Here is a 27,501-nt window from a genome sequence, read left to right on the forward strand (position 1 = left end):
CGCGCATGTCTTCGATCGGTTTTCACGATCTGCGAAAATAAAGCATTATCGGAATTCATCTATCTCATATTTATACTGAATATCGGCCGATACCAATCGCTGGCCGATCGATCGGGGCATCCCTAACTATGACAACTCTAAAATGGTGACGCTGCACGGTCTACCCGCCAGAGTGACAGAGTTACACACCACGGCCGAATTCTACCCGCATTTGGCAGGTGGCGGGTGTTAATGTCAAGCTGGTAACTACATTATAAACACGGCTCAGAATGTCAGTAACTTAAATACTTAGCTAACGTAACTACATTATATACACGGCTCAGAATGTCAGTAACTTAAATACTTAGCTAACATAGCTACAGTATAAACATGGCTCAGAGTGTCAGTAACTTAAATACTTAGCTAACGTAGTTGGGTGATTATTTGATTTTGGGCATTTTCATTTAATTTCATTTTCAGAAAAAGAAATATTTCAAGATTCTTTATGCTATCATTGATTAGTATAATTAATTACTTACCTAGACTTAATTATTCAATTTAAAACATAAATCTTATTTTTTGTTGTTTAATGTTGGAATTTGACCATTTTCACCTTGTCCCAATCCAGAGTTTTAACGTTTGGTCTTGTATTTCTCTAGAAAAAACTATTAAAAAACAATACTTTTAGGTATATTATTATAACTACATTTGAATCAATGATTCTCTGCCAAATATTTAACTTAAGTACAATATGTGAAAAAAATAAATATCAAAATAGGTTTGTCCCTTAATATCTGTGTCATTACCATCACGTTGAACTATTTGCAATACAATGAAGTGTTGGCTACGCCCCTTGCTTTGGTACCCATTACAACCTGTAGTGACAGTGGAGCACATGGCTGTCAGAGTGGAAGACTGACATTTTGATCACCAGGAATGTAAGATATTTTCACATTTACTTACTCATACTACAGAATATGTTTATTGTGTGTCATTACCAAACACACTATAATTTGATAATGCTTTTGAATCTTAGTCAAACTTCTTCATATTTGTAGGTACATTGAGTACATTGCTAGCTAGCTAAGAATTGAATATAAGCAAGTTTGATGTTATGCTAGCTGTTAGCTTAAAAGTAAGAAAATGTCATTACCATCACAGTCATTACCGCCACACAATGAAGTGTGGCGGTAATGACAACGTGTGGTGGTAATGACAAAGATATCTGTTTATAGCTTTTTTTTGTTGATAACATTACTTGTATGTATATGTATATGTAAATATATGTTGTGTCTCATTTATAACTGATATTTATTGTTATTTATTTATTTATTGGTTTTTGTATTTGTTTATGCTAGTGTCTTCACCATGGCACCTAAATCAACAGGCCAAAGGTCAAAATCATACAGAGACGGACTTAAAGATGATCCAGAACAATATCAAAGATACTTTCAAAAAGAAAAAGAGCGGTATAAAAAGAGAAAAGAGACGGGTAAGCTGCAATGCATATCTCAGCTGCCCAAATGCACACAAAGATATAAAAGGCATCAATGGCGAATCAATCAAAGAAACAAAAGAACAAACGATAAGCAAATATGAAATATGGATGACTACCTAACAGTGAATAGGCCACCAGTGTCACCAACACAACAACCTGAGCAACACAATGCTGTCCCTGTCCCTATTGCCAGATGTGAAAGTCCCAATCAGCCTACACCACAAGAAACCCCACAACAAAGAGGACGAAAAAAGGTGAACAGAAACAGAAGTAAAGTCTACAGAGATCTGTGTGAAGCCAACCTGATGTTGGAGAGAGCAAAACGAAATATGGAGAAATATAAAAAACGATATGAAAGACTGTCAAATAAGCTCAAACCACAAGAATCGCCACGATCAAAATCAAAACAACAAATGAAGTCAAAGAAATGTGATCTCAGGAAGACACCATATTGTTCCACAATACTCTAGTGTCAGAGCTGCGAGACACCAACACTAAAGAGAAGCAAGTAATTTCAAAGATTCTAAGGGGGGGAATTCTGAAAAACTACAAGTTGGTGTATCTGGCTCAAAAGGAACTTGGATTCTCTGCAAAGATGATGCGGAAATACAGAAGAGGAACTGGACTTCAGAAGAAACATGCAAATGCATTGCCTCTCTCTACCAGGACAAAAGTCAAAGAGTTTCTGGAATGTGATGATAACTCACGGGCAACAACAGGGAAGAGAGACACATTGACGCAGAAGAAAGTGAAAATGCAAAATCGCTTTCTGAATGAAACGTACAGTCTTTGGCGGAAATTCAAGAATGAACATCCACAGCTCAAGATTTCCTATAGTAAGTTATGGAAAACCTGCCCATTTTGTAAAACACATGCAAACACTCAACTGATGGCTGACAAACTGCTCCATCACAAAGTGCTAAAGACTAGCAACATTAAGGGCTAGATCCACAAAGAATGGATTGCACAGTGCTAGTTGCACCCTACTTACAATTAATTATAAATAGAAAATGGGGGACCTGGTGTAAAGACGAAAGTCTTTCTCTGGTCTGCATCCCCTTAACAATTGTGTGTATTGAGCCTTACTGTATTGTACCCATTCTGCAATCTGTTAATAACATTTTCAGTTAAGACTGAGGAGATGGTGTTTGACCCCAGAGGTGTTGGGGACCACAGGCCTGTGGTCATCCACACACAGTCCATCTCGCCGGTCTCTTCATATAAATATCTTGTGATTTTTGTCGATAACACACTAACCTGGAACACCCATGTAGATAGCCTGTGTAGCAGACTACAACAACGACTGCACTTTCTACGTCGCCTTAGAGTTAATGGTGTAGATGAAAAATGTTTGTTACTTTTCTACCAATCTGTATTAGAGAGTCTCATCAGATACGGTATTACAGCTTGGTTTGGTAACCTGTCTGTACAATTAAAGTCCAAACTGGTCCGTCTGATGCAGACTGCATGGAAGATCATAGGGGTGAAAGGTCACCCATCCCTGCAGTCTATTTTTTAACAGGCTACTCTAAGGCAAGCCAATAGAATAGTCTCGGACCCCTCCCATGTCTTACATGCCGAGTATGAGCTACTGCCCTATGGGAGAAGGTTTAGAGTTCCACGCTCTAGACTAAATAGGTTTAAAAACTCCTTTATTCCGATCTCAGTGAAACTTTTAAATAGTGCCAGATAAAGGGCAACTATCGAATAACTGATATTTGGTTGTTATATTATCGATATTCGATAACCGATATTTGGGTTTTTTGGGTATACTATTATATTATACTAGTATATTTGTGTATACTATTCTAATGTGGTGTTGCCAGACATCCTGCTGTGCAGGTACTTTACTAGACATGTTGTGTAGGCTATTATTGTTAGGCCGATTTATTGTGTTCTTATTTTGTTATATAGGATGGCCTAAAGATGTGTTTCCTGTTTATGTTCATTAAGATGCATTAAGTTATGTATTTGTCAACTTGTCAATGCAATTAAACTTTCAAATTTAGTTCTGCCTTCTAGTCTATTCTCAGTCATTGCCCCACAATGTTGGAATGAACTACCCACCCCAGTTAGGACAGCCGAAACCCATCCAATCTTTCACCGTCGACTAAAGACGCACTTCTTCAATCATTATCTGAAATCTAAATCTTGTCTTCTTTTTAAGATTTTCCCATTAAAAGTTTTAAAACACATGGTGACAACCAACCCCATAGTGTGTGACAACCATCCCCATGATGGGGTTGGTTGTCACAATGTGTCAGAGTGTCTTTGATAGGTGATTAACTCTTTGTTACAATACTTTGGAAAATGAGAGGGATACACATTTCAAGCCAACGTCTTAAGCTTCAATTTAATGTAGGAATGACTATTGAAAGATGTTTTGATTATGAGCAATTCACACTAGAGTAAAAAGTGTGACAACGTCCCCCGTTCTCCCCTAATATGGTATAGAATGGAAATTGTGCTGGTCCCAGAGCCCCAACTGATTACTAAACGACATATGATGCTCAATGCCTCTGTCTGGAAACAAGTATGCTCCCTCATGGAGAAGAAGATGTAGGCATGTTAAAAGAACAAACCTATTACTGTTAAAGTATGTTGTTTGAAACCATAAAGGTTGTCAGTGTTTTTTTTATAGATGGTTTCTTAGATGTTCCTATCCTGTTGTAACAGTTGTTGATAATACCTATGATTCTGATGTTGTGTTACTGTATCCATGAATGAATTCAATAAATCTATCTAAATGTCATTCCCATCACATTTCGTCATTACCACAACAGTACGTCATTACCAACACATGACATATTTCTTAACAAATTTGTAACAAATAGTTTAAATCTGACATTTTCCTACATGTTTTCCTATATTACAAGCCCTCCCTTAACATTTTATGTATGAAAAACAAGAGTCATGGACCTGTTGTTGTAGTAATTGTATCTTTCTTGACAGGATCTAGCAATATATTTAAAAGGCTGCATATCTAAAGATCTAAAGCATGTTTAAATTCAAGTAAAATATTTCAAACCACTAATACATCAGAAGTAAGGTATAATGTTACATAAATGCCTTAAAAGCACAAATGTTTTACTTTTTTTTTTACATTTTAAAGAGTTATTTGGTGTTCTCTGACATTCTAGGAAAAGTGTTAAATATATTAAATTCCATAAAGTGATGTTTACAACAATGTTCATATTATGATTCCTGACTAAATGACTATAAAGCTTAATTGATCATTTAAGGTTTTATGCAATTTTATTTTTGATAAATAGATTTTCCCAAAAGTGCCCCAAATCAAATAAACGCCCAGTTACAGTATAAACACGGCTCAGAATGTCAGTAACTTAAATACTTAGCTAATGTAGCTACAGTATAAGCACAGCTCAGAATGTCAGTAACCTAAATACTTAGCGCACATCTATCCTTGTTTTGGACTAATGGAAAAACATACTGCCTTATAAACACGGCCCAGAATGTCAGTACAATTTTATGTTGTTCAACCTAATGTGATGTTTTCCTACCAGGAGCATTCATACCGTCGTCTGGGTAACCTGTGTTGATTGAGTGAGTGAGTTAGTGATAGTGCCGGTCCTAAAGGTGCTTCACATCTACAGTGGTGATCTGCTGCCCTCTAGCGGTCAGAAAATAGTTATTGCAGCTTTAATGTAACAATTTTCTATCAAAATGTGTATCCTGCTCTATTATCAAGCCCAGAGCCCTCAAGCCATAACAGACAGACACATTGACACAGACAGTGTTTAGAAGATACCAGGAGTAGCTGGTATGCGGTTAGTGCCATGAGGCAGACAGATGCTGCTACCTGATCTCCCCCTTGGTGTGGTTGGTGATGGAAACAGACAGGGAGGAAGACGAGGAGGAAGAGGAAGGTCCGTGATTGAACAGCAGCTCGGCAGGCTGCACAGTAACGTGAGGAGTGAAGGAGGAGGAAGAGGAGGAGGATGAGGAGGAGAGAGTTCCCCCAGAGCAGGTCTGGTAATATTCCTCCATTGCACTCCTTTCTGTGACACCAGCAATGTATGGTATCTGGTCTGACTCCTGGAGAGGGAGAGAGAGGGAGGGATAGAGAGAGAGAGAGAGAGAGAGAGAGAGAGAGAGAGAGAGTAGACTTTTGTTATTTGAGAAAGCTTAAAGGTGCCATAGATAACATTTGTATGTAGACAAGAGCTTTAAAAAAATATATTGATTATGGATTCATAAATGTTGTTATTTACATGTTATGTGCACGTATCCCCTCTCTAATTCCCATTTCCCCATGTGGAATGCACCCGATTGGATAAATGTGCTGACAACATTTTACGCGGGATATAGGGTGCACATTTGCAGTGGAATTATATGTCCCCCCCCCCCCACACACCTACCATAGACAGCAGTGGCGGCTGCTGACCAAATTTTTTGGTGAAGCACAAATTATTATATTATATTATATATTAAATTATATTTTTAAAACATCCCCCACTGTGTGTGTCAGTGGTCAGTGGACACAGATGAAAACATATTAACATTAGGTGACAGCGGACCTGACCAGATGAAAACATATTAGGTGACAGCGCACCTGACCAGATCAAAACATATTAGGTGAAGGTGACAAGGAAGCCACAGACTCATACCCCCCCGACACTCAACTAACTGCCTCGGACAGTCCTTCATACCAGCGGCCATCAGGCTCCACAACACTACCTTATGCATACTGCACCTTATGTGACACTGTGAATACTGTGAATATATATTTCAGTTAGGTAGATAGTAAATTATATTGACCTATTTGTTTACACTGCTTGTGTTGTTTTCACTACCTGTACCCCCCCCCCTTCCCCCATGCTGCTATGATGCCTGAATTTCCCCAAGGGGATCAATAAATGAATATCTTATCTTATCTTAAAAGGAAAGATGAAATTACCTACCTGACTAGTAGTCATGCAATAACCTCCACTGATAGACAGTGTAGGCGCCGTAATGGAGGTCTCAGTATTCTCATTCAGTATTATATTTATGTTGTATTATTAGTTGTACTGTCACTTTAGGTGGTGGGTGTGCTCACGGGGGTGTGGTGCTAATGGGAGTGTTCTTATGGAGTTTCATTCACATTTTGACGTTGTTGACAGTTTACGGAGAGAGGGGGTGAGAGTTAGGAGAGCATAATTTCTTTTGACCGCAATATTTAAAGCATGCAAGCCTCGCAAGCCTCGCAATATTGAAAGCATGCAAGAGCCCTACACGCAAGATAGTTATAGGAACGTGAGCGTGAACATTATGTAATTCTCCTTGTCCATTGGGGACCGGTTGTCCACACGCAAGATAGTTATAGGAACGTGAGCGTGAACATTATGTAATTAAGTGTATTTTGTTGCTTCATGAAGCGAAGGAATAAAAGCTTGAAAAGTACTTTCTGGATGTGGAACGGAATTATTTCACTACGCGCGTCAATTGTTTGTACTCCTCTACTTAGCCCCTCGGCACGGCTTGTCTATGACAGTCTACTGCTGCAACATAGTCAAAAGAAAACTAAGCAAGCAAACAAAAGCGTTGATAAAAGGAAATCAACTATATTGACATTACGGATTCCTCAAGTCGCTTCGGGGCGCTGATCTTGAGGGCATCATTGGGACGCCTGGATCATCGCTGCATTGGAACGCGACATCACTTCAGAAGGCCTGACACGCAGCCCAGCAATAGAAAGCTACCGTAAGTAACTTGTTTTATTCAACTGTGACGCCTTTCGTGTTAAAAGACACAGTGTGAATTCGTTACTCTGCTTGTCCATTGGGGACCGGTTGTTGACTGGCTGCGTCGTTTTGCGCCTATGGACTTTGCGCGGCCTAAGCGGCAGCTAATTGATTGATGGATTGATTGTTCATTAAAGAGGACTGTGGATTATTGAATAATTGCACTTGAGCTATTGAAAAATGGCATCAGGAGGATCAAGTGTTGATACTAATGACTCAAAAATGGATGGGCAAAAAAGAGAAATTAAACTCACTGCCAAAGGCATGGCCTATAAATTGGAACAAATGGAGATGGATGCAGAAATTGCAGCGGCGGTTGCTAAATTGAAAGTTTGCCAAAGGGCTGCTAAATTGAGAAGGGCTGCTAAAATGAAAGGTCTTATGAAGGCATTAAAGCAGCTTATGGAAGATAATGACAATGCTTCACAGGTGCAGTCTGAATTGGAAAATTTGAGTGAAATGGTTGAAGATACCACTCTGTTACACAAATCTGTCATGTCTTTAATTTCTGAAGAGGAACAGGAAAAACAAAAAGGATGGTTTGAAAACAATATTAAAATGCAAAAATGGATTCATAGATGATGTAAGGCACTGGCTTTCTGAAACTGGGAGATAAAAATACAGTACAAGTGCCAATGTTTGTGTACATGATTCCCCCATACCTGTAACACAGCAAGTAACTCCTGTTGAGATAACTGATGAACACCGTGATGTAATTGAATCTGATGATGGAATCAAACCAAGTGACAGTGTGTCAAATTCTGGAAGCAGAGGTTCAGCCAATCGAAGCTCTGTTGGGCCTAGGTCTAACAGCTCAACCACGTCTTCCGCACGCATCAAAGCCGAATCCGACATGGCCGCTCTAATTGCAAGAGAAACGCTATTAAAGGATAAGCATGCAATAGAGCAAGAGGAAGAGGAACAAGAGGAGCTGCTAAGAAAGAAAAAGGTGCAATTAAGAATGGAGGAAGAAGAGCAAAAGGAGCAAAGAAGAAAAGAGGAAGAAGAGCTAGAGGAGCAGCTAAGAAAGAAAAAGGAAGAACTAAGAAAGTAAAGGAGCAACTTGAACTTAAAATGGAAATAGCTTCAGCAGCAGCTAAAGTCAATGTGCTAAGAGGCTCTGGAGGATCTCGTATGAGCTCTTATTTCCGAAGAGGATAAAGGAATGTTCAAACACTCAGTGTTGAAGCACAAACCTTTTTACCTGCTACAAACACAGCTCAAGAGATGACCACAACCCTATCTGACACCGCAAAGGACACAGTCACCGAGGGGGTGGAGCCGGCCGTAACTGCTGATGTGGACGGTGTCGTCGCGAAGGAGACAGAAGTTCTATCTGCCCCACTCACTGAAGAAGAGCCACGTGTTTTGCCACTCAACGTGCAGGAAAGCAACAAGGTCAGCGAGGAAGTAGCTGAGTCAGAGGTGGACGTTGCCATCGGAGTAGCTGAGTCAGAGGTCGCTGTTGTCCTCGAGCAGGTCAGCGAGAAGGCGCAGGATGAGGTCACGGCGGAGAGTGCCGACGCCATCGAAGAGCAGGGCATGGTCATTGCTAAGGCTGTCATCCAGGACGCTATGGACAAAGTTTCAGAGGCCCAGGCTGAACCCGAAGAGCCCAATACCCTGTCACCAGTCCAGGCAGTGGCAACAATAGAAAAGGAGATTGACGTAGAAACAGAGATGCCCGTGGTCACTGACACTGTCGCGATCGAGGCCACAGAGGAGCCGGGGTCGCCCGAAATACTCCATGCCACTGTTGAGGTCACAAGATCAGTTCTCATGGAAGTTGTGGAGAGCCTTGACGCTCCGACAGAGGAGGAGAAAGAGGATTTGAACCGAAAATTGGAAAAGAAAGAGCGAACAGACGATTCTGTTGCTTCCAAGAGAGAGGCGGCGTGACAGAAACGTAGACAATAACATCAAGTTTGAAAGCAACAATTCTGAGGACCATCACATGGATTTCAAGCCTGTGTCCCAGGAAAAATCGAAGGACAACTTTGATACAGGAAAGAAATTCAGAGCTGAAAGAGAATCAAAGAAGGAAGCACTGGCGAGTCCAAAATCGAAATGGCCAGTTGAAGATTCATACACAACTGACTCTAGGGACAAAGCAAACGACGACACTACTTCTGAAATGCCCCATGGCTATAAGGGCCAAATTGAAACGAAGAGGTGTCCAAGGAAGAGGAAGCAGGTCCGGCTCAAAGACAAAAAATTTGCCTTCAACAGGAAAGAGAGGTGAAAAAAAGGAGCCGTGAGAACGTCAGAAATTTAACTTCATCAGGAAGCGGAAGAGCCATGAGGACATCAGATGTTCATATTCATTGAACCCCATAGACTGACTTTGCCACTTTGGATTACAGTTTTTTAGTTTTTTCTGACTTGACTGACCAAATGATGATAAGTATCCCTCCTTAAGGCTATGTGCGAGTAACCTCTGGCCCTAGGATACAATTAAGAAAAAAGAAAAGGACATTTGCTAGAAAAAAATGCAAAAATCGAAAGAAAAGGACATTTGCGAGAAGATTATAAAAAAAATCGAGAAAAGAAAAGACACTTGTTTGAATAATGTCAATAATTGTGCCTTATATTTAATGTTTTTTTTGTTATGCTCCTACATAATTTACAATTGTGTAATTATTACATTTGAATAATTAGGAGCCGGTATGTAGGCGCCATAATGGAGGTCACAGTATTCTCATTCAGTATTATATTTATGTTGTATTATTAGTTGTACTGTCACTTTAGGTGGTGGGCGTGCTCACGGGGGTGTGGCGCTAATGGGAGTGTTCTTATGGAGTTTCATTCACATTTTGGCGTTGTTGACAATTTACGGAGAGAGGGGGTGAGAGTTAGGAGAGCATAATTTCTTTTGACCGCAATATTGAAAGCATGCAAGCCTCGCAAGCCTCGCAATATTGAAAGCATGCAAGAGCCCTACACGCAAGATAGTTATAGGAACGTGAGCGTGAAGATTATGTAATTCTGCTTGTCCATTGGGGACCGGTTGTCCACACGCAAGATAGTTATAGGAACGTGAGCGTGAACATTATGTAATTAAGTGTATTTTGTTGCTTCATGAAGCGAAGGAATAAAAGCTTGAAAAGTACTTTCTGGATGTGGAACGGAATTATTTCACTACGCGCGTCAATTGTTTGTACTCCTCTACTTAGCCCCTCGGCACGGCTTGTCTATGACAGTCTACTGCCGCAACAGACAGCCTATTTTTCTCCAATACTCAAGTTCTGTCTACCCTCCTCCATTGATCAACCCCTTTGTACCCATCAGTCTTCCTGTCTCCCATGATAAATCTCTTGTCTACACACTGAGTCCCGCACCTTTCTCTGTCATTGTATAAAGGTCAAGGTATTCCATGTCCCTGAACTTCCATGATACAGCGTACGATAATTATCATACCCTATGTAATCCTACGTAAGCGCACTACTGTTTTGGCCTGACATGCTGGTGCTCTAGTGCAGCATTTCCCAAAATGGGTCGCGGACCCATTTTTATTGGGTCGCAAATAAAAAAATTAATTTAAAAAATGTATACCTTTTTATTTTTTTTATATAAAAAAGCTGTAGATGTGTTGATTCAGTTTGGCACCACATACTTATGTGAATATGGGTTTTCTACTCTAGCATACCTGAAAAACAAATACATAAACAGACTAAATGCTCAGCATGACCTCAGAATAGCACTTTCAAAAACCAAGCCCAGAATAGATCTGCTGGTTGAAAACTTCAACCAGCCACCAGTGTTAATTTTGGCAGCTATTTTAATTTTAGTTTTAGTCTTAGTCATGTGTCAAATGCTCCTTTTTTGTTTTCATCACATTTAGTCACCTTCATTTATTTTTAGTTTAGTCAGTTTTAGTCAACTAAAGGTCTGAGCATTTTAGTCTTAGTCAGTGTTAGTCTCAATTTAGTATTTTTTGTTTTTGTCTAGATTTAGTCGCAGAAAACTGATGATTTTTGTCTAGTTTTCGCTAATGAAAAAAAGGCATTTTATATTTTTATATTGTAAATAATGCAATTCTATTTATTAAGTATAGTCTAGCCAAAACCCTATCAACTGATTCACAATAAGTTCAGTAGAAGCTGGCTAGAAGCCCAATAGTAACCAAACATTCCTTGAAATGGTCAATAGATTCAGAAATAGTCAGACATGGAATGGAACATATTCTGATTTAAATTGCTTCTTTTTTTTTTACCAACAAAGCAACATTAGGATAGTGTAAATACACAGTACACACTGATTGCAATTCTCACTGGGACCTACTGTACAAATTTCACACACATCACACACATTCCCTTTTGTCCGTCGAGTCGTACCGTAGATCGCTGACGTCCGAGCGGCCTCCATCAGAGCATTCGGCTAACAACATTAGCTTAGCGAACCTGCCACTGCACTTCTATGTGCATAAAGTGTGGTAACAAAATATCACAGCCCCTAAGACTGGGAGCGTTCTAACTCTACTGAGCATGTACCCAACATTATATGAAAAATAAAAAGTCATTACGATGTTTTAGTGCACTTCAAGCGCTAAAGGGATTCATTAACAACTTATACTAGTAGGGTCCGAAAACGGAAATGGGAAATGCTGAAATAATAACGTGAATTATTCTAAAAGTTATAATTATTTTGTCTCATCTTGTTTTAGTCAACATAAATTAAGAGAGAATTCGTCATGGTTTTTGTAAAGTAAATTTTTGTGTCCTCAGATGTAGTCAACTATAATGCATAAATAATTTAGTCACGTTAGTGTCACATGATCTACATTAACGTGACGTCACGTCTCGTTGTTGTCGGGGGGAAAAGCTTAGTTGACGACCATATATAGTTAGTCATTATTTTCGTTGACAAAATTAACACTGCCAGCCACATACCTCTCATTAGATTTCATTGTGCCATAGATGAAATATTATACCCCTTCTAGCATGATGTCAGGTCAGTAGAATTTTTAAATAAGTCAATACAAATTAATCAGAATGTTGCTCAATGTTGGGGTTTAAGGTTGAGGGACGGAGGGAGGGGGTAAGAAATGGAAAGTTGAAAAAAGGGGTGAGAAATAGAAAGGAGAGTAGAACATGTTTGTTCATTTAAAAGTGTTGCAAAATTGTATGTACATATGTTATGAGGTGGTGAGCAACTTAACATTACACTCTGATTATTGCTGTGATGTACTTTTATAATTAAGTAAGTTTGGGTCCCGGGGAAACACCAAATTTCTTTTTTGGGTCTCGAGCTGAAAAAGTTTGGGAACCCACGCTCTAGTGCAACGTGTAGTGGCTGAATGTTAACCAGCACCTTTAATATATTCATAGTTTTCAATCACAAACATGTTGGTCGGTGGACAACAGGTGATACTCATTAAATAGCATTGACAACCATGGCCAATGAGCTGAGGTGTAGCGCCATATTGGTCGGCATGAAATGTTGAATACTGAGAATACTGTTTATCCAAAAACAATGCATGCACACACAACCGATCCACACACCCCAACCTCCAGGCACGTGCACACCTAGAACCCAAGGGGTGCTTGGGCACCTGCCCTTTTGAGCCTCATAAAAAAGTGCTCTTTAAAAAAAAATATATATATATAATTTTTATTTTTTTTACCATTACTTATATAGACTGCCCTTCCAACTGAAAAATGTCAGGATAGAATCAAAATATTAGGTAAAGAGAGAGAGATGCCCCATATTCCATTGCAGTTTGCATGGCCTCCTCAGCGTGCCTCTCCGCGGACCTATATATTTTATGCATAGCGTGGGTGGTGATGATGATGATGATAGAAACCGCTGTGGCGCATACAGTTGAATGCTGGTATTACACTCATTGAGGGACACGAAGAAGTCACGTCCGATGGGATTTGGGAATCTCAAATACAAATCGGGATTGGAATAAAAAATGCATTTATATTAAACAATACAGAATATACAGCACTTCTTGGGGTCTGTAGGGTAAGCACTTATTCCCTCCCCCCTGAACATTTATGGAGATGTATGGTCCTTTTAAGTCAGTGATAAAAGTGTCTTTCAAGGATAAGTGCACTGATTATTATAGTTCAATATTCAACATTTGATCACCAAAACCCCCCAAAAAGCATAAAAAGGGCCCTTAAAAATCGGGCTCGGTTAATACACAGACAGGTATAGTGCCCTTTTCAGCCTTTGAGCACCTGCCCCTCTAAAGTCCTGTGCACATCCCTGCCAACCCCACACACAGAGAACACATGTTCCCCCTCCTTACCCCCTCTAAACAGAGCACCCCCTGTTGATCCAGATATATCTTGTGTTGTTGCAGCATGACGCTGAGCTGGTCAGGTGGGTAGTGAGTGAGACCACGGGCCCGGTGGATCTGGTACAGGGCCAGGTGACTGGGCCGCAGCAGGGCCGGCCTCTGGAGCTCTGAGTGACAGGTACCCATGAGATCGAGGAACACTGGGCCCTGGAAAGGAGGTGGGGCGTGGGAGATGTGAGATTAGGGGGAAAACTGGGCTGCACTTGGTTCCAGGTCAAATGTTTTCTTATTATCATTATTGTGCCCCCCGTCAAGAAGAGACTCCCCAAAATGTGGCAGTGACTAAGGAGGTAGAGCGATAAGGCTAATCATGCTAGTGACTCAGGAGGTAGAGCGATAAGGCTAATCATGCTAGTGACTCAGGAGGTATAGCGATAAGGCTAATCATGCTAGTGACACAGGAGGTAGAGCGATAAGGCTAATCATGCTAGTGACTCAGGAGGTAGAGCGATAAGGCTAAGCATGCTAGTGACTCATGAGGTAGAGCTATAAGGCTAATCATGCTAGTGACTCAGGAGGTAGAGCGATAAGGCTAATCATGCTAGTGACACAGGAGGTAGAGCGATAAGGCTAATCATGCTAGTGACTCAGGAGGTAGAGCGATAAGGCTAATCATGCTAGTGACACAGGAGGTAGAGCGATAAGGCTAATCATGATAGTGACTCAGGAGGTAGAGCGATAAGGCTAATCATGCTAGTGACACAGGAGGTAAAGCGATAAGGCTAATCATGCTAGTGACACAGGAGGTAGAGCGATAAGGCTAATCATGCTAGTGACACAGGAGGTAGAGCGATAAGGCTAATCATGCTAGTGGCTCAGGAGGTAGAGCGATAAGGCTAATCATGCTAGTGACACAGGAGGTAGAGCGATAAGGCTAAGCATGCTAGTAACTCAGGAGGTAGAGCGATAAGGCTAATCATGCTAGTGACTCAGGAGGTAGAGCGATAAGGCTAATCATGCTAGTGGCTCAGGACATAGAGCGATAAAGCTAACCATGCTAGTGGATCAGGAGGTAGAGAGACAAGGCTAAGCATGATAGTGGCTCAGGAGGTAGAGCGATAAGGCTAAGCATGCTAGTGGCTCAGGAGGTAAAACGATAAGGCTAAGCATTATAGTGGCTCAGGAGGTAGAGCGATAAGGCTAAGCATGCTAGTGGCTCAGGAGGTAGAGCGATATGGCTAATCATGCTAGTGGCTCAGGAGGTAGAGCGATAAGGCTAATCATGCTAGTGACACAGGAGGTAGAGCGACAAGGCTAAGCATGATAGTGGCTATCTATCTATCTATCTATCTATCTATCTATCTATCTATCTATCTATCTATCTATCTATCTATCTATCTATCTATCTATCTATCTATCTATCTATCTATCTATCTATCTATCTATCTATCTATCTATCTATCTATCTATCTATCTATCTATCTATCTATCTATCTATCTATCTATCTATCTATCTATCTATCTATCTATCTATCTATCTATCTATCTATCTATCTATCTATCTATCTATCTATCTATCTATCTATCTATCTATCTATCTATCTATCTATCTATCTATCTATCTATCTATCTATCTATCTATCTATCTATCTATCTATCTATCTATCTATCTATCTATCTATCTATCTATCTATCTATCTATCTATCTATCTATCTATCTATCTATCTATCTATCTATCTATCTATCTATCTATCTATCTATCTATCTATCTATCTATCTATCTATCTATCTATCTATCTATCTATCTATCTATCTATCTATCTATCTATCTATCTATCTATCTATCTATCTATCTATCTATCTATCTATCTATCTATCTATCTATCTATCTATCTATCTATCTATCTATCTATCTATCTATCTATCTATCTATCTAGCCGGGTTGAGCTAACTGTTAGCCAGTTAGCTGTTTAGCTACGACGTTAGCTGCTCGTTTTCGCTCGGCTGGGAACGTTAGCTTGATGCTATCAGTTAGCCTAGAGTTAGCTGTTAGCTTGTGCTACGACCATTGACATTAGCCGTGAGAATAGCAGGCCCTGGCACTCTGACTACGACATCATCTTTGACAGAAGATGTAGTCGGGCCTGCACCATGACAAGGCTCCGGCCATAGCTTCTTTTTGTCCCGCCAGCGAGAGGCCTTTCGTCAACGTGGAGACCTGTGTTGCGGCCTTTCGCCCTGCGTTCCTTGGTGCAGGTAAGATGTCCATTGGACATTACCCCACTCTTCCTTCCTTCCCCTCCCGAATGTTTTGTTAATAACGATGTTTTTTTCCAGGCAAAACATATCGCTGCTGTCGGGACAAAACCTCATAACTCCAAAAACCAAACTTTTCAGCAGATGAAAAAAACGAACACAATTTTGAGGGTGAATAGAGTTAGGAGGTTTAGACAGATGATCGGTTTAATGCTTTCCCATTGTTTAAACTTTGTAAAACCCACACACACATATGGAGGATGATCTACAGAGTTGATTTATATTAAAAAAAAAAAATTAAAAAAATGGAGTTATGAGGTTTTGTCCCGACAGCAGCGATATGTTACTTCACAACATTTGGAGATACGACATGTGCTGTGTGTGAATTGTCTTGGTAGTTTGTGTAGCTTGGGTAGCGTTGGCCAAAGCTGTGTGTGGCCTGGTGTCAGTACCTGGCTACTCTATTTGCAGTTAGCCTATTTAGCTGATGTCGGCCATTGGCTCCTTGCTACTTTGTTTTCTCTGGTATAGACCCTCTTCTCTTTGGATTTAAGTGTTGATCTTTGTCCTTTTGGATCTATGTATATTCATGTTGCCTTTGTGAAGTTATCTTTTCCTTCTGTTTTGTTCTTCCATTAAAAGTTGAATATCATTTAGGGGCTCATCTTTGCTTATCTCTCTCATACATGCTCTCTCTCTAACACACACACACACAGACATGCTCTCTCTCTCTCTCTCTTTCTAACACACAGACATGCTCTATATCTCTCTCTAACACACAAACACACATGCTCTCTCTCTCTCTTTCTAACACACAGACATGCTCTATATCTCTCTCTAACACACAAAATGACATGCTCTCTCTCTATATATTTCTCTCTCTTTCTAACACACATATACATGCTCTCTCTCTAACACACACACACAAACACTCTATCTCTCTCTCTCTGGCCTTGCTCTGGTGGAGGGTCAGGGGCATTGCCGGGTCTGTGCAGCGATAACACTGTATATTGACTGTAGAACGGGAGCTCTCTCTCGCTCTCTCTCTTGCTATATGTTGACTGTATCATGCCCAGCCTCGGGCAGCGCTATTATTTAAGAATGTTGACTGTATGAGAAAAGACTTTTTATTTTTATTTTTTTACCTTTTAGGGGGGGGGGGGGGGGGGGGGGGGGCTCGTGTTTAAATCTCGCACAGGGCCTCGCATTTCTCCCAGGCGGCCCTGGGCCTAGTGATGATATAAAAGAAGCTTAGTCTTTATGTTCTGGGCAGACTGTCAGGTGTATACTCTGCCCGTTGAAATTACCACATTGTGACGTACCATTTTCCTGTCTGTAATTTGCTGATTCACTTTGAATAAAACCCTTGAAAGATGTTCTACCTTTCATTATTGAATATTATTGATAACCATGACAATTTGGATATTGAATATAGTCAGATAGACAAGTCATTTTGTTGAAGGGATCCGTGAATAATCAGACGGGATTATTTGACAATTTATACGTGAGCAAATATCTCACACTACCTCACTGACTTTCACTAGCATACTGCGGAGCATTACTAGTTCAAGTTCAAGTTCTTTAATAGTTGTCATACAGAAGTACAGAATACTTTCATACTAGTTAGTTTAAGTAATGTATATAGTGTATGTATGTGCGTCCTACCCTGTGTAACACAAGACAAGCCACTCTCCTGTGGTGACCTATGGGGTGAGTGGGTCTGTAGACCAGCTGTAGTGTGGCGTGGCCGTGTGGTGGCAGAGCACCCCCTGCTGGCTGGATGCTGAACACACTGTGGCCATTACAGTCCAGGTCCCATTGGAAAACCGCCTCGGCAGGCGAAGAGTTAACCAGCTCCAGCGTCATCACCGCCTCCCTCCCCTCCTCCACGCTGCCGAAGTCCACCACAGAAGAAGACAGTGTGACGCAGGGACCTGGAGGTAGCAGAGAGAGTTATTTCTTTTTTTTATTTTATTTTTAGCATTTTTACAGCTTTATTGGTCACGCAGGACCAACAGAGGAGAGGGCGAATGGGAGGAGAGGTGGGGAGGACATGCGACAAATAACGACGGGAGCTGGGATCGAACCCGGGTCGGCCGCTTAGGTGCGCAAGGCACTATGGTATGCGCCACGAGGGTGCCCCAGTTATTTGAGTTTTAAAAAAAAAATATTGCAAGTTTAGTGCAAGTGCCAAAAGATTTATTTGGCACTTGCAATTTGTACACAAATACACATTAAAACATTACATAATTCAACTTCAATATATCCACTAAAATCGGCATCTGAGTGGCGCAGTGGGCAAGGCGCTCGCCACTAACGCAGGAGATACTGGTATCGAGCCCAGCTCTCGCCGTTGCTCCTGGCTTGGCCGGCCGTCATACTAACACAATTGGCAGTGTTAGAGGGTGGGAAAGCCGGTGGGTGGGGATTGGACGTTGTGGACAGCGACTCCTACAGGTCGGTTGGGTGACGCCTGTACAGCAGAAACGGGAAGTATCGGGGGCGCGTGAATACTTTCGGCAGCCCACTTGTCCTTCCGCGTTGCTCTGATTGGCCGAGCGCGCGCATGCGCATGAGCCGCGACAAGCTCCTCAGAAAGGCACGAATAATAAGCTTCCCTTACCGCAATTTATACAAATGGAAGTATTGATTTCGCCGTAACAAATCATTAAAAAAATATACCGTTAACTGGAATATGTGCCTTTACACATATGTTGGATTATGTAATTGGTTTGTCATGACAAACCAATAAAAATCGCGAATTAACCAGTGGCTACAACAACACACAGTATATAAAGTACTTCTATATTCTATTCTACTGAGTCAGGTGTTTGGGTGCATCAATTAACACTTTGCCGATGTACTTTCTAACAGCTATATATATACTTTATAGTATTGCTATCTGTCCATTCTTATTGTCACTTGAGTGCATAAACCGTGCCTTCATAATGGCTTAAAGAAAATAAAAATCCATCGTTTGGTTGTCATTTTATAGCGCCGTGAATATAAGGTTTATCGCAGTTTTCGCCTCGTCTTTTTTCTGGGGAGCTAGATAATAGGCTAAAGGCTAGTCACGTTATATCAAACGCCATTTCTGCTGTATATATACGAATGAAATAAAACAAACTGCGTAGCATCCGGACTATTACAGAGCATCTATGGATGAAATGGGGGCGGCGGGGGACGCCGATTACTATTATTGATTAGCAATACAGTGTGCGTTCAAGTAGCCATTTTCACTGATCGATCACGTTGCATTTTAAAACAATGTCCAATCCAGCTGTAATTTGGGGGAATAGTATCCTACCGTCAGCCCATGTGATCGCCCCCAGCATTTTGTCATTAGTCATCGGAATCTGGTAGATCTATATGTCCATTGGCTGATCATAAATCCCATTATTCCAGGCTGAAATCTGCGTTCGGTAACATGATCAAAGATGGAGTATGTTCGGCTGGGATCGAGGCTCATATGAAACGCCCACAGACAGTAAATTTTTTTTTCAATCGCCCTCACTGATACTGCAGTGGAGCGATGGCGCCCCTAAGCGGATCTGTCCGGTATTGCATGTTTCGAAAATCAAATATGCGGGTAGGTTCTGCAAGTCGATCGGGGACGTTAATAGCGTTATTAATATGGAATAAAACAATAACAACTCGCCACGAGTTAACTCGTGGCTCTGGTCCACAACGCATGGCACCATAACACTTATAAACTCGTGGCTGGTCCTTAAAGTGTTAATATTACGTAGATAAGGTAGAACAACAACAACAATGCACAATGGTATCGATGGCCCCACCGTTAATTGTAAACAATGATGTATGTAGTTACTGTGTGTTGTTGTAGCCGCTGGTTAATTTGCGATTTTTTATTGGTTTGTCATGACAAACCAATTACATAATCCAACATATGTGTAAAGAAACAACATATTCCAGTTAACGGTATATTTTTTTAATGATTCGTTACGGCGTAATCAATACTTCCATTTGTATAAATTGCGTTCGGGACCTCCATGTTTTGGGGGTATTCATCAGAAAAATCGGATCCGGGATTCGGCTCCCATCAGTCGGGCAAGAACTGCGGGTTTTCAGCTTCTCTCCTCTCTCCTGGAGCTTAAGCGGAGTTTAGTATTCCTGCCTGGCTGAGGAGCCTGTCGCGGCTCATGCGCATGCGCGCGCTCGGTCAATCAGAGCAATGCGGAAGGTCAAGTGGGCTGCCGAAAGTATTCACGCATCGGGGGCAGCGTGAGCCTCCCACGCGTTACTCCTCGCCACTGAGAGATCGCGCTGTGCAGGTGAAAAGATGTGACAGGCTGCCTCCTCGTGTACCGGAGGGGACACGTGATGCAAGGCTTCTATCCTCACTACAGCCGACCAGTGGGGGGCATAGTCTAGCAACGTTCAAGACAGGGGAGGGGAGAATTGGAATTAGGAAATTGGGATGGGAGAAAAATAAGGAGAAAAAGTGGATACAAAAAAAATATATCCACTAAAATGTGTTCCTCACCCTGTATAGTTTGAGGAGTTAAATAACAACCTGTATAGTTAAGAGGAGTTAAATAGCAATCTGTAGTCAAGAGGGGTTACATAATAACCTGTATAGTCAAGAGGGGTTAGCCATTAATTAAGTGTTTTTGAGTGGAAGGGTCTGTTAATACCTATACAGCTGCCAGTGAGTTTGAGCAGGGTCTTGCTGAGCGCCCCAGGGCAGGCCATGGTGAGGTAGTCCATGGAGACGGTATCCACGACGACGGGAGCATAGCGGACAGACACCGGTAGTGACGCCCCGGGAGCCACCTCCCCCGTGGTGACATCACAGCTGAACTCTGACCTCAACACGGACCCTATGGTCCGCAGACAATATAGAGAGAAGGATGCAGTCACCTGGAGGAGAGATGGAAAGAGGGATGGAGAGAGATGGACAGAGGGATGGGCAGAGGGATGGAGAGAGGCATGGGCAGAGGGATGGAGAGATAGATGGACAAAGGGATGGAGAGATTGATGGAAAGAGGGATGGAGACAGAGGGATGGAGATATGGAAGGAGAGAGATGGACAGAGGGATGGGCAGAGGGATGGAGAGAGAGATGGACAAAGGGATGGAGAGATTGATGGAGAGAGAGATTGACAGAGATGAATGCATGTGTGTGTGTGCATGTGCATGTGTGCGTGTGTGCACGTGGTGTGTGTGTGCGTTCATATGTGTGCTACTCACAGGGGAGGGGTTGTGGATGGCAAAGTGTCTCTCCACACTGCCCCCTATAGCCGCAGAGCCAAACTGCAGCAGTGGGCGGCCATCTTGCTGTCCATCGGGGCTGTTGAGCTGCAGCCACGGGTACTTGGCTGAAGACAGAGATGAACAAGCTGGAGAGGGTGCTTCCTTCCACACAGCACAGACAACATGTTCCCAAAGCTGCCGTGTCATCAGAGGCCATTCGGAAAACCTGTTTTCTACCCAGAAGGCAACGCTGCTTCTACTTTTCCTCATTTGAGATTCGGTCGCGGTTGGAACACTGAACTTTACGCATTACTGCCACTTAGTGGAAAGCCTGATGGGGATCAATAACCTCTAGGTGGCAGTATACATGTGAGAACGGTCATTGTCCCCAACAGGTGTTATGGAATATCATCTGTTCAATATCTAATTCAAATTCAAAATAGGCTTTATTAAATATCAAAGTATCGATTGCCAAAGCAAGTCCAACACACAAACAATAACATATATAAGCAACCAAAAACACCATAACTGTTGTGTGTCAGCGCGCGCTCCTAAGCAGCGGCACACCGGCACTCAATCAGCCACCGACACACCTGCCGTTGATGAGGGACCTGTTCTACAAGACGTTGCCAGAACGTAATTTGAACTAGGTACAAGTCGTAGAGAAAATTGCTTGCTATTCTTTCCCCACGTATTCCTGAGAAAAATGTCTGACCTCATCTGGTCTTGCCTCCCCGGATTCCACGGACGCTCCCTTGTGTTTCACCACCCTGACTCTGGCTCCCCTCACTCCCGCCGACGGACCCCCCGGTTATCGCCTCTCGCTTACCCCTCGGATATTCTCTGGACTGGACCATTTAATTAGGTGCACGCACATCGCTGCAACACCCCACTTAGCCATTTACTTTACAACACCGGTAAGTAAAACACATAGGCGGGATCCACTAAGAATGGTAATTGCACCCTTAACTGCGCGGGGTTTGCGTGCGGTATCTGCTCCGTCTTTGCAAGCTATCCACTAAGGACATTGCGCGGATGAGATACCAGTACATACATGCCCATTATGTGTGGAGTTTGCTCCTGATCTTTTCCAGCGCAGTTGGCTCGCGGAGCAGTCTGCACCTGACAGCTGTTGGCAGATATCAGGAAGGGGAAACATAAACCCGAAATGAGGCATAGACATACCAGTATTTTTCACCATTAGTATTCCGTTAATTTCGTATACTTCGTAATGTATAGAGCTTGCTTAATTAGTATTTTCATGACACATTGCGTCCTGTGTTTTTGTCACTATCTTTCGTCATTGCATATGTTTGTAATGTCCTATTCGAATTACATTTGTCACTTATAATTGTACTATATTATGCTATATTTAATTGTGTTTATATCCCATTTAATTGTATTCAATCTCTTTATTAACTTGTACAGCCCTGGCCTATATTTTATTTCATAATTATATTATATTGTGCGTAACTTAGTTCATATTTCATTTAATGCATTGTATTATCATGTCTGTTAATGTCTGTCCGTATAATGTTGCACCAAAAACGCCCAAGCAAATTCCTTATGTGAAAACTAGTTGGCAATAAACACCTTTCTGATTCGGATTCTGACACAACACCCTCACGTCTCTGCGGGGAAGTGATCCATGCGCTCCAAACCTCAGCGGAACGAAACGCTTTGTGGAGCAGAGAGAACGAGAGAACGAGAGCCGACAGCGAGAGCCGAGAGCGAGAGAGAAGCCTCTCCCGTTTCAGCGCGAGGTCCCTGGAGGCAGCTTCAATCAATAACGCCGACAACATTGGGAAAGCCGACAACGTTAAATAACAATATTTAAATAATAATACAATTGCATGGGATCTCTGGGTGGCTGGCTCAATAGCATCCTTGATTTCATCCAGTAGAGTGATATTCTCCTTCGAAATATTTTTGCTCTAGTACGACGCTGGCATGATGTGCTTAGGGATTTGCGCTTAGTTGCCACCATGTCTGTGAAGACGGTAGGTGCGTAGCGTTAAAACTGCTCGGTGCAATTGGCGCCAGGCTTTGTGGATTGGGAGCATTTTTGGACGAGGCTCATTTGCATAGAAAGGGGACATGTTCCGCCCTTTTCGCATACACATGGATTAGATACACACTCCACAAACATTCCAAGGACGCACCATACACTTCCCGCAATTCCCTTCCCTACGTTTATAATAAACGTGCCCACAGGCTTCTTTGCTTACAACTGTCTCACCTACTTGGGTCCCGTACCATTCAGCGTAACAATAACATTATCAATAGCAATAAAACAATCAAAAGAAACTCATTAAATTACAAAATAATCATTCAATCAGGTAATAATTGTATAGAGGTAGCAGCTAATATTGCACACTGAATCTCCTCCACACATATAAGAGCTCTCTCTCTACCACCCACCGGGTCCCTGGAGGAGCACGGTGCAGGTGCTCTGTGGCTCCTCCTCTTCCTCTCCGGACCTGCATAAGGCCTCTCTCTGGTACAACACCGCCTCCTGTGGCCAGAAGGCCACAGTGACGCAAGCCTCCTCACCCGGCCCCAGGATGCCCTGCTGCGGACTCAGCTGGAACGGAGATGCTACATCCCACTTGTAACACATCTGCAGCTTACTGATGAGAAAATAATATATAGGTACATTTATCCAAAGGTATGGTGTACATATAACACAAAATAATATAATACATATTTATACTTTAGACATTCTGTAAGTATACTATATAGGCCTCTCTCTCTGTCTCTCCTTTCTCTTACTCTCTCTCCCTCTTTCCCATCCCTTTTTCTCTCTTCCTCTCTCTCACCCCCCCTCTCTCTCTCTCTGACGTTTACCTGGGGTTTCTGAGCGGGAAAGTAGCGTGTGTGGAGCGCTGAACGGCACAGAGCGGCAGCAGAACACACTCAGGCACCACCAGGGCATAGCAGGGCAGTGCAGCGCGCAACCCAATGCTGTCTTCATATTCATACTGCACACAAACAGACAGACAGAGATGCAGACAGACAGACAAACAGACAGACAGACAGACAGACAGACAGACAGACAGACAGACAGACAGACAGACAGACAGACAGACAGACAGACAGACAGACAGACAGACAGACAGACAGACAGACAGACAGACAGACAGACAGACAGACACAGACAGACAGACAGACAGACAGACAGACAGACAGACAGACAGACAGACAGACAGACAGGCAGACAGACAGGCAAATACAGTAGACAGACAAACAGACAGACAGAAAGTTAGGACATCTAAGTCAATACATAATACTTTGAGTCGTTCTTTTTTCTAACAATACAGCTACAATGACATACATATGCAAACATTAAAACATTTAAATAATATGGTTGAAAAGGGTCCTGGATTTTAGTTTTACTGCATGATATGTGTACATGAATACCAGGGGCGGGGCTAGGGGGTGGCTACTTGGGCTCAAGCCCCGAATGTTTTCTGAAAAGCCCAGAATCTACTTTAAAAAAAGAAAATACGTTTTTTTCTTTTTTTTTGACAATTCATCATTGTTACATGAAAATATGTTTGCACCAGATTTAGCAGAAGCTAATTTCTATCTGTAGTCTATCCAGCTGCTAACTGTATTTGAGTGAGTTAAGTCTTGGTGTTATGGTAGACTCAGACCTAAGCTTTAAATCACAATCAACAAGACAAAAACATAATTCTTCCACCTTAGAAACATAGCAAAAGTACGGCCATTTATAAATCAAAAGGACGCTGAAAACCAGATCCATGCCTTTATCTCAAGCCAACTCGACTACTGTAATGCACTCCTTACCGGGCCTCCCGAAAAAATACGATGATAACTATTTCATTGCAATGCACTATTGCATTATTTTTATTCTATTTTACTAACTATTTTATTGCACTGAACTATTTTACTTTGTATCAGTGATAATCAAACCGTAAACAAAGACTTCTATTAACACTTTCAGCGCCAGATGGCGCTGTTTACTGTTACTGTTGAAAGGCCAGCGCCTTTTAACATGTGGATACGTGGCTGTGTTTGCAGGCCTAAAGCTATATTATATATTATAGCTATGGATCTAATAATATAGTCGATTGTCATTGAGTTTCTTCCGGTCAAGATGCAAAAAACTGATAATTTTTCCATCCATACATTTCCGTTTTATACCGTCGTGAATATGAGTGTAGTTTCACGGTGGTCTGGTGTCATTTCCAAAATGCTTCATAATGGCCGGCAATGTGTATTCTAGTAAACGCGTTATAGTTTCTTCCCTGGACTAGCTACTGTTCTCAAATCAAATATTGAATAAAAGAAACAACGATGAAAACCCGACTATACTCTGGTTTTCGAGTTAACCCTAGATCTTAGATCCTAATATGAAAAACGATGTGATTTAATGTTCTATGTCTTACCTTGACTTTGTCTATTTTGCTGCCATCTATTTTATGCTTTATGTCTGCACTTTATGCATTGCTCTTGATCTGCCAATGTTGTGCTCATTTTATGTCTGTCTTTGTTTACTGCTGTGAAGCACTTTGAGCTGCAATTCTTGTATGAAAGGTGCTATACAAATACAGTGTATTATTATTATTATTATTATTATTATTATTATTATTATTATTATTATTATTATTATTATTATTATTATTATTATTATTATTATTATTATTATTATTATTATTATTATTATTATTATTATTATTATTATTATTATTATTATTATTATTATTATTATTATTATTATTATTATTATTAATTATTATTATTATTATTATTAATTATTATTATTATTATTGTTTGCTTCATTAATTAAAGGGTGTGAATTTAAGTGTTCTCTATTGCCTTTTGTCCGCTTTAAGGTGGTGGTATAAGTTAAAGGTTGTGGTGTCGAAGTAAAACATTTCGTGCCCGCTAAGCCCCGGATCTGCTACAATCCTAAATCCGCCCCTGATGAATACACTGTCTATTTACGCTGGATAAGGGTCTGAAGGTGACCGGGAGGGAGAAGGACATCCCAGGACTCAGAAATATGACCTGAGGGAATATAGTAATCCACTATATATTTTTATTTTCTAAAAAATAAACCAGTTCAACACAGGTAACCACTTTTGCTTAATTTCTTTGATGGCTCAAATGTATGCTCTAGTCCAGTTGTTCCCAAACCTCTCCTCGAGACACCCCAGCCGTTCCATGTACCATAATTCCTCTAATAGTAACCCCGGCTTGTATTTGTTTCAACTGTAGCGGGTACCAGGCTTGTATTAGGAGGAGGCCTGTATAAGAGGGAGGCCTATATTTCAAATTTTCAAACGGATCATAATGAATAAATCAACATTTTGTGTCAGTTTGAACCCAGTAAAATGTACTGGGTTCATTTATTGAAACCAAGTACTGTATAAAATAGTAAAGTGAAATCAAGTAACTAGCTCAGTATGCAGCTCAGTATATTAGTAACCCGGCTTGTATTAGGAGGCCGGCTTATAATTGCTTAGCTCAAGAGCGCACCCGGCCATTAATAGAGACCCGGCTTGTATTTGAGACCCGGTTACTATTAGAGGAATTACGGTATTTGTTCAATTCCACCACCAGCACACCTGATTCAACTAATAAAGGGCTAGTTAAGGTGAATCCGGTGTGCTTATGGAATTTAACAAATACATTGAACAGCTGGGGTGCTTCGAGGAGAGGATTGGGAAGCACTAGTCTAGTCGATTTTGTGTTTTGAGCACACAGTTCATCATAGATCTAGCCTCTTTATTTTTCTCTCAAAGTGCACCAGATTGATACATTTAACTTTAAAATGTACACAAAAAAAGTTCCACATGAATACATGATACATTGATTAATCAATTTTTTTTTCTTTTCTTATATAATCATTTTAAATCTCTCTACATAAAATTGTGTTTTTACATTGCAGAAAATCACAGCAAATGGCTTTCTTTAATGCAATTATTCTTGCCTAGTGGACCGGGGGCAAAGGATCAGTTGAAAATCAGCACCATCTTGTTTCTAAATCCTGGGAAAAGCCCTGGGTACAGTATGTAAAAACTCCTGTATGTCTCACCTTTTTCGCTCCGTCTTCCCTCCTTGACGTTGCCATTTTGATTGTGTCTTCAAGTAGTCTGTAATTAAATATTAAATATAAGAAAACGCCAGCTTATATATATATATATATATATATATATATATATATATATATATATATATATAAAAAGCCTGGTGAGCAGAGCACACACACACACACATGCGGACATAATAGGCCATTGATTGATTGATTGATTGATTGATTGATTGATTGATTGATTGAAAATTGTATTAACAGATTGCAGAATGGGTACAATACAGTACAGCTCAATACATACAATTGTTAAGGGGATGCAGACCAGAGAAAGACTTTCGTCTTGTTTACATCGGGTCCCCCATTTTGAATTCATACATACATGACATACAGATACAGTATATATTTATTTTGAATTTTTTTTTAAATGTATTTGAAGGATAAACCCCTTGAGATATGCTATCTCGTTTTCGAGGGGGTCCTTAGCATAGGATACAAAACATAC

The 27,501-nt window shown here is 41.1% G+C and overlaps 1 protein-coding gene across 1 annotated transcript in view; it reads right to left on the minus strand.

Annotated features, from left to right (window-relative positions):
* Nucleotides 1–27,038, minus strand: part of cfap65 (cilia and flagella associated protein 65) — a gene marked incomplete at both ends in the record, with an annotated part of 148,953 nt that extends 121,915 nt beyond the window's left edge. Inside the window, 8 exons of the mRNA XM_084314146.1 lie at nucleotides 5,298–5,533; nucleotides 13,478–13,675; nucleotides 17,391–17,659; nucleotides 20,381–20,606; nucleotides 20,936–21,063; nucleotides 23,360–23,568; nucleotides 23,786–23,919; nucleotides 27,003–27,038. Of these exons, the coding sequence (XP_084170272.1) occupies nucleotides 5,298–5,533; nucleotides 13,478–13,675; nucleotides 17,391–17,659; nucleotides 20,381–20,606; nucleotides 20,936–21,063; nucleotides 23,360–23,568; nucleotides 23,786–23,919; nucleotides 27,003–27,038 (1,436 nt within the window). The remainder of the gene's footprint in view (nucleotides 1–5,297; nucleotides 5,534–13,477; nucleotides 13,676–17,390; nucleotides 17,660–20,380; nucleotides 20,607–20,935; nucleotides 21,064–23,359; nucleotides 23,569–23,785; nucleotides 23,920–27,002) is intronic.
* Nucleotides 27,039–27,501: the final 463 nt, after the last annotated feature.

This window comes from Notolepis coatsorum (genome assembly GCF_963971535.1).
Source record: "Notolepis coatsorum genome assembly, chromosome: 5".
Lineage (NCBI taxonomy): Eukaryota > Metazoa > Chordata > Actinopteri > Aulopiformes > Paralepididae > Notolepis > Notolepis coatsorum.